The sequence below is a fragment of the Pantherophis guttatus genome, chromosome 6 (assembly GCF_059756535.1).
Source record: "Pantherophis guttatus breed Tessera chromosome 6, ASM5975653v1, whole genome shotgun sequence".
Lineage (NCBI taxonomy): Eukaryota > Metazoa > Chordata > Lepidosauria > Squamata > Colubridae > Pantherophis > Pantherophis guttatus.
In genome coordinates this window covers 48,086,644-48,100,723 of record NC_142068.1, presented here as the reverse complement: position 1 = coordinate 48,100,723, position 14,080 = coordinate 48,086,644, and the positions used below count along the sequence as shown (strand labels likewise).

The 14,080-nt window shown below is 38.1% G+C and overlaps 1 protein-coding gene across 4 annotated transcripts in view; it reads left to right on the top strand.

The window, feature by feature from the left end:
* Window positions 1-14,080, top strand: part of NT5C2 (5'-nucleotidase, cytosolic II) — a 65,101-nt gene that overhangs the window by 3,462 nt on the left and 47,559 nt on the right. For 3 of the 4 annotated variants that reach the window (XM_087872845.1, XM_087872846.1, XM_034439993.3), the window contains exon 2: window positions 5,299-5,433. In XM_087872845.1, coding sequence (XP_087728971.1) covers window positions 5,299-5,433 — 135 coding nt within the window. Of the gene's footprint in view, window positions 1-4,137; window positions 4,264-5,298; window positions 5,434-14,080 lie in introns of those variants that run through there. The other variant, XM_034439992.3, reaches the window with a different exon arrangement.

Genomic DNA, 14,080 nt, shown 5'->3' with positions numbered 1-14,080 from the left:
TTTCATATACACTTCCATTTGTGGGAAGCATCTCTTTGAAACATGTTGCAGTGCATACATGCATGCATGCATACACACACAGACCCAGACTCAAACATGGTTTCAGGAGGAGGAGTTAATCAGTTTAGTTCAGGGATTCCCAACCTCTGGGACACGGCCCACTAGTAAGCTGTCACGTGTTTGCAAGTGGGCTGCGGAAATGGGAGAGCATGCACACCCACACGTAACTCCACTTACACGAGCAGCGAGTGAATGTACATATGTGCTTCATTTGCGTGAGTGGCAGCTACACATGCCACTTGCGCAAATGCACTTGCCGCTCACGCAAAACCATCCCCTCCTCCCCGCCGGTCTGCAAAGCTTAGTTTATTGTTTAAACACAATACACTTTAATTTGTAGAACTGCAAGAATTATATTGATTTCTGTGTCCAATCATTGCCAAAGAACTAGGATTTTTTGAGATTAGTAGCTGCAGTTCAAAGTTCTGTTGTTGTTTGAGTATCTGTGTGAGGCAACAAAATGTGCTGGTAAGATATGAGAGAAGAAGAGTCACTGTTTTGCTGCTACTAAATCCTATCCTCCTTGTCACACATATTTGTGTAGCTATTGTAAGCAGAATATATAAATTATAATACGCCACTATAAATTATAATACCATTTATGATATAACATTATACAACTTACTATGCCTTATTATTCTGAACACTGAGTAAAGAAAATAGCAGCTGTTATCTTTTCCACTATCTTGAACAATAATAAATTCATCTATAATATTCTTCATTTTCTTTTCTTTTTTTAGATTGATTGCAGTGCTGTTCCTTTTTTGTTTTTCTTATTGCCTCTCTATTAAAACTTTTTTCTTGCAGTCTGCACAAACTTCACCAATAGTCACAAAGTATTAATTGATATTTCATATTGGTGAGATTAGCAATTCAGTTGAATTTCACTGTACCACCCTCTTTTTCTAGAGCTTTTCTTCCAACTTTTTTAGGACTGTCTCCACTTTTTCAGTGTCATTCATAGAACAATAAGGGAAGAATTTGAGCCTCCTCTTTGGTGCTGGTAATCATCAATCAGATTGGGATCTCCTTCCTCTGCAGAGTTAAGACAAAGATTACATCAAGCATGAGACATGCTAAATTATACATTTTGACTATCTTGTCATCCTGAGAAGTAGATCCATGGTTTTCATTGGATCTTTTTCAGATTAACTTCAATTCTTGCATGGCTTAATAGTCACAGGGGTTCTATGTCTACTTTACCTATTCAGTTGTATTCATCATTCACCCACATAGTTTGCTCTGTTCTGCCATTACCACCATTGAACATTTAAGTCTAATTTTTTCAAAATAAAAAGACATCATCAAAGAAGTCAGATAATCACTGACTTTGATAAGATACCTTTTGCTATCCCAAGAAGATTGGCAGACTTTCTATTTTCATTAGAAGACAATTCCTTCAATTCAGTGTCCTCACTCCTGACCATCCAAGTCTATAGATAAATATTGGAACTCCAGTTTATCTCTAATAAACCCTGTAATTTATTTTTAAAAAATGTATTTAAACTTGCATTAGGCTCATCTTACGTAATTTCTGACCGTAAATGCTGAGCCAGCTAACATATAGTGATCACTTGACTAAGAAAAAATCTGCAGCAGAATTTGGGTCTTATGTCATCTATTTTAGCTACAGCATTGATTTATCAGATTACAGGTAGAGATATTCCAATGTCATGACCCTATTTTCTAACCTTGTTTGCATCTTTCTTTGACAACGCAACTGAAATGCAGATAGTTTATTAAATTGTTTCTCTCCAGCAGCTGATACTGTTTTGCTTTTGCAAACATCTCACTTTTAGACTGCAGGGCAAATTCATGTAGTTTGGTCTTAGATGGAGAAAATGAGTAAGGTCTCAATCCTTTGTCCATCCTGCATTACATAACATGGAGAATGTAGCCATGCATCGTCATCAGCTATATTGCAGCTTATCAAGAGGCCATAGAAGCCCTCCACTTATTAGTCATAATTTTACAAAGTGGGTTTATTTATTTATTTATTTATTTATTTATTTATTTATTTATTTATTTATTTATTTATTATATTTCTATACCGCCTTTCTCCTGTAGGACTCAAGCCGGTGTACAGTCCAGAAAAATATAGACACACAAACATCATAAAATTGCTAATTAAAATTATTACTTAGTTTGGTCAATTAAATAAAACCCAGAATTAGATCACATTTAAAAATCATTCACATGTTCATATGTTTAGCCCTGCCTGTTGGAACATCAGGGTCTTGAGGGCACAGCGAAAAGCACGGAGATCAGGGATATTCCGTATCTCCGGGGGCAGTTCATTCCAAAGGGTTGGAGCCCTCACAGAGAAGGCCCTCCCCCTGGGAGTCGCCAGTCGACATAATTTGACTGACGGTACCCTGAGTAGTCCCTCCCTGTGAGAACGAACTGGTCGGTGGGAGGCTATTGGTGGCAAAAGACGGTCTCGTAGGTACCCAGGTCCTAAGCCATGGAGCGCTTTAAAGGTGATAAATAACACCTTGAATCGCACCCGGAAGACCACCGGGAGCCAGTGCAGCTCGCGTAGGAGAGGTGTTACATGGATGTAACGAGCTGCGCCCATAATCACCCGCGCGGCTACGTTCTGGACCAGTTGGAGCCTCCGGGTGCTTTTCAAGGGGAGCCCCATGTAGAGAGCATTACAGTAGTCCATACGGGAGGTAACTAGGGCATGAGTGACCGTGCGCAAGGCATCCCGATCCAGAAAGGGATGCAACTGGCGGATCAGGCAAACCTGATAAAAGGCACCCCTGGCCACGGCCGTCAAATGATCTTCTAAAGATAGCCGTGAATCCAGGAGGACACCCAAGTTGCGGGCCCTCTCTGTGGGGGAGCAAGATCTCATCCCCTATTGTCAGTGATGGTACCAGCTGACTATACCGGGACTCCGGAAGCCACAGCCACTCGGTCTTGGAAGGGTTGAGTCTGAGCTTGTTTCTCCCCATCCAGATCCGCACGGCCTCCAGGCAACAGGACATCACAGCAAGGGCATCATTGGGGTGGTCTGGGGTGGTCTGTTCACTCTGTATTTTAATATATATTCAAGTTTCATCTGATTTAACAATTTGGGAGTATTTCATTGAAGAATATTCCATGTGAGCAGTTACTTTGTTTACAGCATATATGTGTGTGCATGATTAATTTGAAAATATGCTAATTAGTAATCTGGTCCAGTCTTTCAATATTTGTTCATTATTATAGATTGGACATCTGTGTAAAAATGATATATTTTGGGGGAAGTTATTCTCTCTTAACATTTTTTGTCTGATAAATAAGCCTCATTTACAGACACCACAAAGTAAAGTGAATGGTTTATTTCTAACTGTGGTTCTTTATTAACAAATCCATTCCAGGTTGTACTGTCCATTATAAAGAACTGAAACTAGTCCATTGCTCTGAAGTTTGTTTCTGTGTATCACTATAGCTTTCCATGGAAACTAATTGGGAAGTGTGGGAATTTCAATATTGGACATATGCAGATAGAATAGAAGGAGAGAGGCCCCTGTTAAGTTCCTGTTTTTGGAACTTTCTTGATGAGGTTTTACACAAATGCAGAAAGACATATGTATGAATACATAGATAATTACTAAAAGAATAATAACTATTCATAAAATACTTGTTTTTCTGGATCTTGTCCCCTATGGTAAAATAACCCCGAGTATCTTTCCCCCTTTTTTGATTTTTGTTGCTAAAAATATCATGCCCTGTTAATCTGAAAGTTGAAATTGGTTACAGTACTTTGTTACTTAGTTTTTAACAGCAGCTCCAAAAGATTTTAGAACCTAGGAAAGAAGTGTTCCATATGGAAGAACCTAGCAGTTTTTATAATAGTATCTTAGATCAGTATTGTGCTCCCTCTGTTAACATCTTTTAATATATGTTAAATCATATGTATATATTTGTATGTGTGCATATATGGAAAAGATCCCAATGTGTTAAAATCTACACCTAGCAATTTTTTATTAAAACATAGCACATTTTCTACCTAAGATTTTATACTTATGTTCAAAATTGTTGTATAGTATGCATCTAAAGCTCTTGTTTTTTCATGATTCCCTATAGTTTACTGCCCTTTAGCCAAGTTAGGAGACCTTCCTGATACTGCATCTGTTATGTGAGCTACAGTATTGTTGTTTCCGGAATTGGAATTTAAATGCAACAATTGGCAAATAACACTCCTAGCCTCAGGTGAATTTCCAAATGTGGTTAAAAACCATTCTCTTCCCCGTACAACAGCTAGTGGTGCATCTAAGCCCATTTAACCTTTTATAGGGGAGTAGCATGTCATGTGAACCAATCAGCTAATGTAGTTGATGCATAGCTTTGTTCTTTTTCTTTAACTAGTTTCTATAATTGTATCTGTTTAATATAGTGACACAGGGAGAATATTTGTGATCTGGCCAGTAAAGTTATAAGTGTTTGTCATATTATTCCTAAATGATAGTGTAAAGGTTACAAAACTTTATTAACTGAATAAGAATCCAGTGCCATAATATAAGATAATGATAGAAAATCTCTGAAAATATTTTACAAAAGGAATAATCAGTTATTTAATAGTGATAATGGCAGGAGCAATGTAATAAAAATAAATTCCCAAGTTATTTAGCATGTTTACACATTTCTGTATTTATCTGAAGCCATTTATAGATGCATAAACTTTAAAATAGATTTTTGTAATTTAAGAAAGGTGTCATGGATTTCAGTAGCTTATAATTAAGAATTTTAGCTGGCTGCCCGCCTGTACTGTTACGTACTTATCCCACTGACTTATAAAAGTATGCCAGAGTTCAGACAACCTTATTTTTAGGTTGTATCTTTGACATCATTTAAAAGAAGCAATCATATATTTAAAGTAAATAAAGTAAATAAAATTACAGAAGAAACAAGTTGACGATTGGTTTATGATTCACCATGAAATTAAGAAATAAGAGGATAAGTGGGAACAATATAAATAGTATTTATATATAGGTGTCCACACAAATATAATTTTTAGATACAGTGATTAGTTTAGATCATAAAGCTTACACATTGAAGTATGAATTCCAAATTTTTCTGACATTTCTGGGTTTTCTTGTGTTTTACTCAACTAGCTAATTTAAATTGTTTTTATCAGGTATTTGTGGACATTTCCAAATACATTTGTCTTTAAAAAGAAAGCATTAGACAACTCTTTGGAATTGTGTATTAATGTTAAATAGATCTTTATGTTTGTTTTTTCCATAGTTTATTAAGTTTTAAAGAAAATCAATCAGTAAAAATGACAACTTCATGGAGTGACCGGCTACAAAATGCAGCAGATCTTCCTGCAAACATGGATGGCTATGCTCTGAAAAAGTACCGTCGGGAAGCATATCACCGGTAAGCTATTTCTACAGTTAGAAGCATTTCTTTAATATACTGAAAGAAAAACTGAAATCCTAAGTATCACATACATACAGCTCTATTCGTTCACACAGCCTAATTTCAAGAAAGCAATTGGCATCCTTGAATGTTGCTAAAACTTGATTATGGGATGAAGGAGAGAAAACAAGTGAAATTGCATCCAGACAAAATGCAGGTGCTGATAGTCGAGAAGAAGCTGGATTCAGGGACTGAGATGAAGCTTTGTTTTTATTTCCCCAGAAAGAGCAGATTTGGAGTTTGCGAGTACTTCTTGCGAGTACTTGGTGATAGTTATCCACAATCCTGGTTAATTCTCATCTTGACTACTGCAACACACTTTATATAAGACTGTCCCTGAAAGCTGCAGTAACTAGGCTGCTGACAGGTGCAAGGTACAGAGATATGATGCCTGTACTAAAATATCTCACTGATTGCCAGTTGTCTACTGTCAGAGTTTAAGGCGATGATGTTAACACTTAAAGTCTTAAGCATCCTAGGGCCTATCGGGAGGAACACAGTCCTATTACAAATCTCTTGATTATGTAGATGAGCAGGATCTCCTATTCTCAGGTTCTGATTTTTTTCTGGATTGCTTCCCATTTCCTTCTGCTTCCTTCTGTTTCTCCTAGGTGCCCTAGCGATGTTATTTGTGCTCTTGTGCAAACTCACTGTGCAGCAGTTTTGATCAAGCAAGGCTTTAATTATAGCAACTGCCCTTGTGACTTTTGCAGATTGAAGTTCGAAGAAAGGTAGCTAGAATCCTAGGCTACAGTTTGCATAACTTTCCCTTTAGTTTTTTTAACAAGGGAGGAGAGATGCCATTGATTTATTCTCTCCCCAAATGACAGATAACTGGATTACGAAAAACTTAAGATGAATTGAGACTGTAATGTATGGTACTGAAACATTATTAACAAACAGGGAGAAGTTATAAGAAGACAGTTATGGTATATCATAAATATACTTTGTTAGAATAGAAGGAAAACAACCAGATTGAAACTACAACAGGTGATAATGAAGGAACAGTTCAATTTGTTTGTCATTCCTATACTATTTTGGCCTGTTCTGAATTTCAAAAATAGTGTAACCATCCTTGGATGAAGGAAAAATTAATTGGACTTAGTGGATGCAATGGAAACTATTTTTTCAAGCTGTGCTTAGTCAATGCCACCAATGTCAAGGCAACCCTCATTGCTGTAGCACATTGCTAAACATTCCATAGATGTTTTACAAATATAGATAACAGGCAGCTTATACAAGGAAAAAAATCAGTTATCCAAAGCCAGTAATTTCTTGTGCTGCGTATAATATTGAATAAGTACTAAATGAATGAGAAAAGCCTTAAGACAAAATGCAATGTTTAATTATAATAACATTTGTAAACTGTCCAGAATTGTTGGGAGTGGGCAGCATGTACAGAAAATCCTCGACTTACAACAGTTCATTTAGTGATCTTTCAAAGTTACAATGGCAGCACTGAAAAAAGTGACTTATATCTATTTTTCACAGTTACAATCTTTGCATGGTCACGTGATCAAAATACAGATGTTTGGTCACTGGCTCATATTTATGATGGTTGTAGTGTCCCGGGCCCTTTTGTGACTTTCTGACAAGCAAAGTCAATGGGGAAGCCGGTTTCACTTCACAGTTGGGTTACTAACTTAACAACTGTAGTGATTCACTTAGCAGCTGTGACAAGATAGGTCGTAAAATGAGGCAAAACTCACTTAACAAATATTTCAACAGAAATTTTGGGCTCAATTGTGGTCATACGTCAGGACTACCTGTATACAGTATATTAAATAACGTTAATTTTCCTTTTTATTCAAATAATTTTATTAGCGATTACAAATTGAAAAAGAACTAATTAGATTACACAAATATAAAAACAAAAAAGTGTGAAAAAGTAAATGGAATTCACCTTTCATCACAACATATATTAAACAATTTTGGTAACTTATTCTGAAAATATTAGAATGCTGAAGCTAAGAGCCTTTAGTAGTTTGACCCCTGGAATCCACCTCTTTTCCTAGTATCTTTGTCCTGTCTGGAGGAGAAAGACACTAGCAAAGCCAGCATTCTGAAAGGCTTTACTCTGGTTTTTAATGGCGATCACATGATTGCAGGGCACCTGACAACCAGTCGTAAATGTGAACAGGCCCCAAATGTGATCATGTGTCTGGAGAGAGGGTGGTACGATGTTTTACCATAGTCATCAGGACTACGAATGCTTGTTAAACAACTGGTTATAAGTCAAGGACTACCTGTATAAAGTATAATATGTTGTTACAACAGTTAACATTTACAATTATGAATGCAATTATCTAATGCAAACATTATGCAAGTACCATATTTTTCAGAGTATAAAAGTATCCTTTTCCCCCCTAAAAGGGGGTGAAAATTTAGGTGCATCTTATACACTGAATGTAGCCCCGCCCACCCACTGGCCTCCACCCTTTGGCCTCTGCCTCGCAGCAGTTACCTCCTTGCAAGCAAACAGCAAGAAAAAACAGCTCCTTTCAGCTTCAGCACAGCCTAATTAGCGCAAGTTGATTGGATCAGCCTCCTGACTCTCAGCTGTTTTGCGCAGGCTCTGCTTCTTGCTGTAAAGTGGTAAATTGCTGGAGCAGATTTTTTTTTCTTTGTGCTAATCAAGCTATGCTGAAAACGAAAATGAAAGTAAAGCAGGCTGTTTGCTGTTTGCTGCAACGAGGCAAAATTGCTCAGAGGCAGAGGGAGATTTTTTTTTCTTCTTTTCCTCACCAAAAAAGGTAGGTGCGTCTTATACTCCAGTGCGTGTTATACTCCGGAAAATACAGTACATATATTTGTGTATTTATAAAGCTAATACACTTGCATAACTATCATACTTCCTTTTTAACTTACTATATTTTATATAAATGAGTCCCATATTTCATTATTCTTGTCCATAAAAAATCTATGTCTTCAGGCAGGTGTGAGCATATCTTCAATCCATTGAGTAAGTGGGGACATATATTTATCTTTACAAAGTTGCAGTATCAATCTTTTAGCCATAACATAAGACATATTTATATTTTATATATAGATATACATATACACATACATATGTGTGTGTGTGTTAATTGTAAGCCAGCCAAAGTTACCCTGTGGTAAGATGGGGACCAATAAGTTTTATAAATACATAAAAAATAATGGAGAATCCATTTATGTTCTCCAGTCATCAAATTCCATGTACTAGATATACACTGCTCAAAAAAAAAAAGGGAACACAAGCAGTTTTGTGTTCCCTTTAGTTGTTTGAGCAGTGTATAAACTACTGTATGTAAAGAACGAAGTATTTAATAAGGCTATTTCATTCATTCAGATCTTGGATGTCTTCTGCTTGTGTTCCCTTTATTTTTTTGAGCAGTATATAATTCAAATGAATATTATCCTTTGAAAAGTTTAGCTTTTGTTGCAGTCATATTTTATAGTCCACTACTTCTCCCAAAACTTTCTCCAAAATTTTCTTCCCAAATATAGAACATTGTAAAAATAAGTGCTTTATTGTTCTTATTACATCTACAACAAAATGCTGTTTTAGACATGCTTTTTCTATACAAAGGTAATGGAGTCCAATAAAGTCTAAATATTTTTTGTTATATAAATTGTAGTTTAAGGTCCATTGACACTCTTGCTAGAGAAGTTAAAATAGTCTCCCATTGTCTAGCCCAGTGATGGCTAACCTTTTTGACGTCACGTGCCAAAAGTGGGGGGAGCGCGGCGAGGTCGCCCACATGTGTGCCCACACCCATAATTCAATGTGCCCCACCCCTGCAGATGCGCCCCACCCCCCACTTTTAGCACATGATGGCACAGTGGGCCAGGTAGGCCTGTTTTTCACCCTCCCCAGGCTCCAGAGGCTTTCTAGGAGCCTGGGGAGGATGAAAATGGCCTTCCCCACTCCCCCGGAGGCCCTCTGGAGGCCAGAAACAGCCCATTTCCCAACTTCTGGTAGGACTGAAAGGCCCAAAAATCAGGTGGCCGGCGCGCGCATGTGCACTGGAGCTGAGCTAGGGCAACGCTTATGTGCCCACAGATATGGCTTCGCGTGCCACCTGTGGCACGCATGCCATAGGTTTGCCATCACGGGTCTAGGCAATATAGGAATCTACTATCTGATCAAGGTTAAAATAGATAATTATGCCTGGTAACCCTTATAGGACTCTTCAATAAGGATTATCAGAAATAATTGAAATTATCCAGAACAATTGGGTCCAACAAAGCTTGTCGAGGAAGGGGCATATCACCACTCTCTTTCTTAAAACACAGATCCAACTATATATCACCTCCTGGGTGACATTAATTAGGTAGGAGGGATATAGATGTATTATAGAGGTGGCTGGTACATTGGCCCAAGGTCATCAGAAGACTAGACTGTGCTTCAGTCAACTCTATATTAGATTGACCACTATATGTTCAAAATACTCTTTATAGCAACGAGCAAAAATCTTGTGACTGATCTCTCATAGAAAAGTGGACTGCTGAGTAACTATATCCAGAGACAGTAATGGTGGAGAAATAATTGAACTTTGCCATTCTTATTACCATGATGTAATCCACATGGACTCTTACTCATGTCCATTTGCTCTTTGCTATCCCTCAGAGGTTCTATAAAAGAGGACAGTATGATTAGCTACACAATTTCACAATTGTGTAAACAGTAGAGTGGGTGTTAAAAAAGAAGAAAAAAATTAGCCCAAACAAACTTTGTGTTCTGCTTTGTTGAAGGTTGCTGGGAATAGAAAATAGTTTAGCTTCTCGTAAGATAGTGTTCACAGAAGAAGGAGTAGCTACTGAGTTTGCATAAATTGGAAAGTCTTAAAAACTTCCAAGTTGACATCTGAAGATCAAAGAGGATTATAGGGAAGAGAAGCTGAGCAATGGGGTTTCTGCTGCAATAGCTAAAATGGATTAGGAAGTTCTAGTGGCTGTTGAAGATGGACTATTGGCTTACTGATTCTTATCCAGAGTAAGCTGGACTGGCAAATCTCAAATAAAGCAGTTTATACTAATTAAGATTTATGGGATGCTGGATGAGAGTGAGAAAAGAGTGAATGAAACATTTGAACACATAAAGGGAGCAAAATGATATTTTCTCCCTTGAAAAATGAGGTGGGAGCAGGGGTGAAATGCTCCCGGTTTGGACCGGCTCGGTAGGTAACGATGGCGGTGGGCAGTTCGGAGAACCGGTAGCAAAAATCCCTGCCCCTGCCCCCCATGCCCAGCTGAGTTGCGCGATCATCAGAGCCTTTTTTTCCTTTTAAATGGCTCTGACGATCCAAGCTCTGACGATCCCAGCTGAGTTGCCTGCTAATCAGGCAACTCAGTTTGGATTGTCAGACCCATTTAAAAGAAAAAAAGTTTCTTTTTTTCTCCCCCCGTCCCCCAGCCTCCAGCTTGCTTACCTTAGCTGCTGCACTTGCTGTAATACCTGCAATCCATTGCATCAGCAAACAGCTGAATCTCCCTGCCTGCAATCAAGCTCATCGGTGAGCAGCTCTATCTGCACTTGTGGACTTCAACTCCCAGCAAAGCTGGCTGAGGAATTCTGGGAGTTGAAGTCCACAAGTCTTAAAGTTGCCAAGGTTGGAGACCCCTGTTCTATTGGGTAAGTTTTTTCCCCCTTTGGGAGCTTTAAAAAAATAGTTAATTGGGGGTTTTTTTAGTTCTTTTTTTAGACCTAGCCATTTAAAGTTTAGGGAGTTTGAAATTTAGCTGCTTTTATATAAAAATAAAAATAAATTAAAATAAAATAATATTTGTGCAGCTTTCTGAGATTTAATGTGTTTCACTCTAACTACACAAACACACAAAATCTCACAAAGCTGTATGTGGAATTTTGTGTGTGTAAAGTGTGAAAGTTGTTTTTTGGGGGGCTTTTTGTGGCTGTGTGAGGTTCCTGCTTGTTGCGGGGCCATTTTGGGTCTAGCATAGCTGCTTTTACATTGTGGGTGAGCCAGTTGTGCTGTGTTGTGTTTTGTAGGTTAAAAAAGGGCAAAGAAGTGACATTGACTTGGCCACACCCACCAGGTCACCTTACCACCAAGCCCCACCCACTAATTAAGCCACGCCCACAGAACTGGTAGCAAAAACTTTTAGATTTCACCCCTGGGTGGGAGGCTAAGGTCAAGGCAGCTTGGAAATATGTTAGTCAGCTGATGGAACTACAGAAGGATGTGAAAATTAACGGATAAGGCTTGGCTATTGAAAAAAATACAAGGTCCTGACAAAAAACCATCCAAGGTGCAGTGCAACAACATAATAACAGCAGAGCCATCAAGAGCCAGAAAGAACATATGGAAGTAAGAGAAGACACATAACACCAGTACAAAGTGGGTGCAATACCCAAGAGAAAACCACAAGTTTCCAAGAACAGGAACCAGTTTACCATCATGGTAACTGGCCTAGATTATCACTTGGACTAGACATGATCCACACATACTGGCTAAAGAAACTACAAGCAGTACATGGAATACCTAGCACCACAGATGAATCAGCTGAAGTGGCTGACATTGGGAAATCGTACCACTGGCTGGAAAGGGCTTTACTACAAAGACAGCACTGAAGCTTTGAACATAGTAGCAATGATCAGGCACTAAGCATCAGATCCATAGAAGTGGGAATCTACTGACTGAAGGTGAAGACTGTGCAGAGGTGTCAGAGACAGTCCAATGCATAGTGGTGATGCAGGAAGGAGCCAAGTGAGAGCAACATCAGGAAAAAGGAGTATGAGAAGCTGGTGAAGTACCAGGGACTGAAAGATCAACAAAGAGGATATAGCCAAAGTACTGAAAGAACGTATAGGAGAAAAAGAAGACACATAACACCAGTGTAAAGTACCTATAAGATCTGAAAGCAAGCAACAGCAATCTCCCAGAACAGGGGAAGTAAAATAAAAGCCAAAGTGGTTCCAGTGGTGGTAGGAGAACTCAGAGCTGAGTTTCCGTAGTTGGGAGAAGAGCTCCAAGAGATCCCAGAAACAAAATCAGAGTTCTCTGTCCAGAAGAATGCAATGCTAGGAACAGCTAATATATTGCACAGAACCCTCAAACTCCCAGATCTCTGGTAGAGGACCCTGATTGAGGAAGACACATACCACCCATAGGGGTAAGCAGGGATTTTGTTTTTTTAGAACTTTGCATGAATAAAATACATGATAGTGGGTTTTAGTTTAATCAAAAATTACATCGAATCTGAAAGACCCACTTGCTTTTACTATTTAAGTTAATTTATTTCATCTCTCCAAAGGTAGTGTGATTTTTCTAAATGCCTAGAATTGGGATGATACCTGCTAAGTATCAAGCCATCGAGCACAGAGGGCAATTATGGATCAGTGGGCCAGTAGAATAAAGCCACTGACTCAGACAGGAAGCAAGGAAATAAAAGCAAACTCTTGAACTTAGAAAGATTCTTATTTCAGGATCTCTGGAAGCCTGTTCCTGTAACAGGTTCTTTAAAAAGATGTGCTATTTAAAATAGGTTTTTAAATAAAATCAGGTTTTCTTTAGTTTTCCTGCTTATAGAAGAGCAGCTGTTCATATACACAGATCTACAGCTACTGAGCTGTGTCTGATGCTACTACAGTGGTGCTTAAAAGTTTGTGAATCCTATTGAATTTTCAATATTTCAGCATAAAAATGACCTTAAACTATATAAAGAAAACCCAATTAAACAAAAGAATCCAAAACATTATACCTGTTTATTTATTTATTGAGGAAAATGATCCAAAACTACATATTTGTGTGTGGCAAAAATATGTGAACCTTTGCTTTCAACAAATGATGTGCTCCTTTTGGTCAGCAATATACCAAGGCATTATAAAGTGGTACTAATACTTCATGTGATCTTGATTCTACCCTTCTGTTAAAGCAGCCTAGGACCGAATTGGCTTTTTTGACAGCTGCCGTACATTGCTGGCTCATACAGGTAGTCCTCGGCTTACAATCACAATTGAGCCCAAAGTTTATTTTGCTAAGCGAAACATTTTATAAGTGAGTTTGTCCTATTTTACGACTTTTCTTGCCACAATTGTTCTAGGAATCGCTGCCGTTGTTAATGTAGTAACACTGTTGTTAAGTGAATATGGCTTCCCCATTGACTTTGCTTGTCAGAAGTTCACATGAACCACTTGCCAAGCATCCAAACTATGGGGACGCTGCAACAGTCGTAAATGTGAAAAACCATCATAAGTCACTTTTTTCAGTGCCATTGTAACTTTGAATAGTCACTAAACAAATGTTTGCAAGTTGAGGACTACCTGTATTTAAGTGATTGTCTACTAGGACTCGTGAAGCTTTCCAAATATGTAGTTTTGTATAATGTTTTTGACTCATTTGTTTAATTGGGTTCTCTATCTAGTTTTAGGATGTATGTAGAACAGATCACATTTTAGGTCATATTTATGCAGAGTTACTGTAAAATTCAACATGATTCGTGAACTGTTAAGCACACTGTGCCCCTTCTACTTCAGTGATGCAGATTTTGTAATTCTTTTTTGAGACCCACAGATGCCTTTCCTCCATCCTTCAAAAAAGCAGGAAATTACCAAAAGTGGCAGTGCAATTTGCATTATTTAGACTGATTAAAATTAAAAAATAAA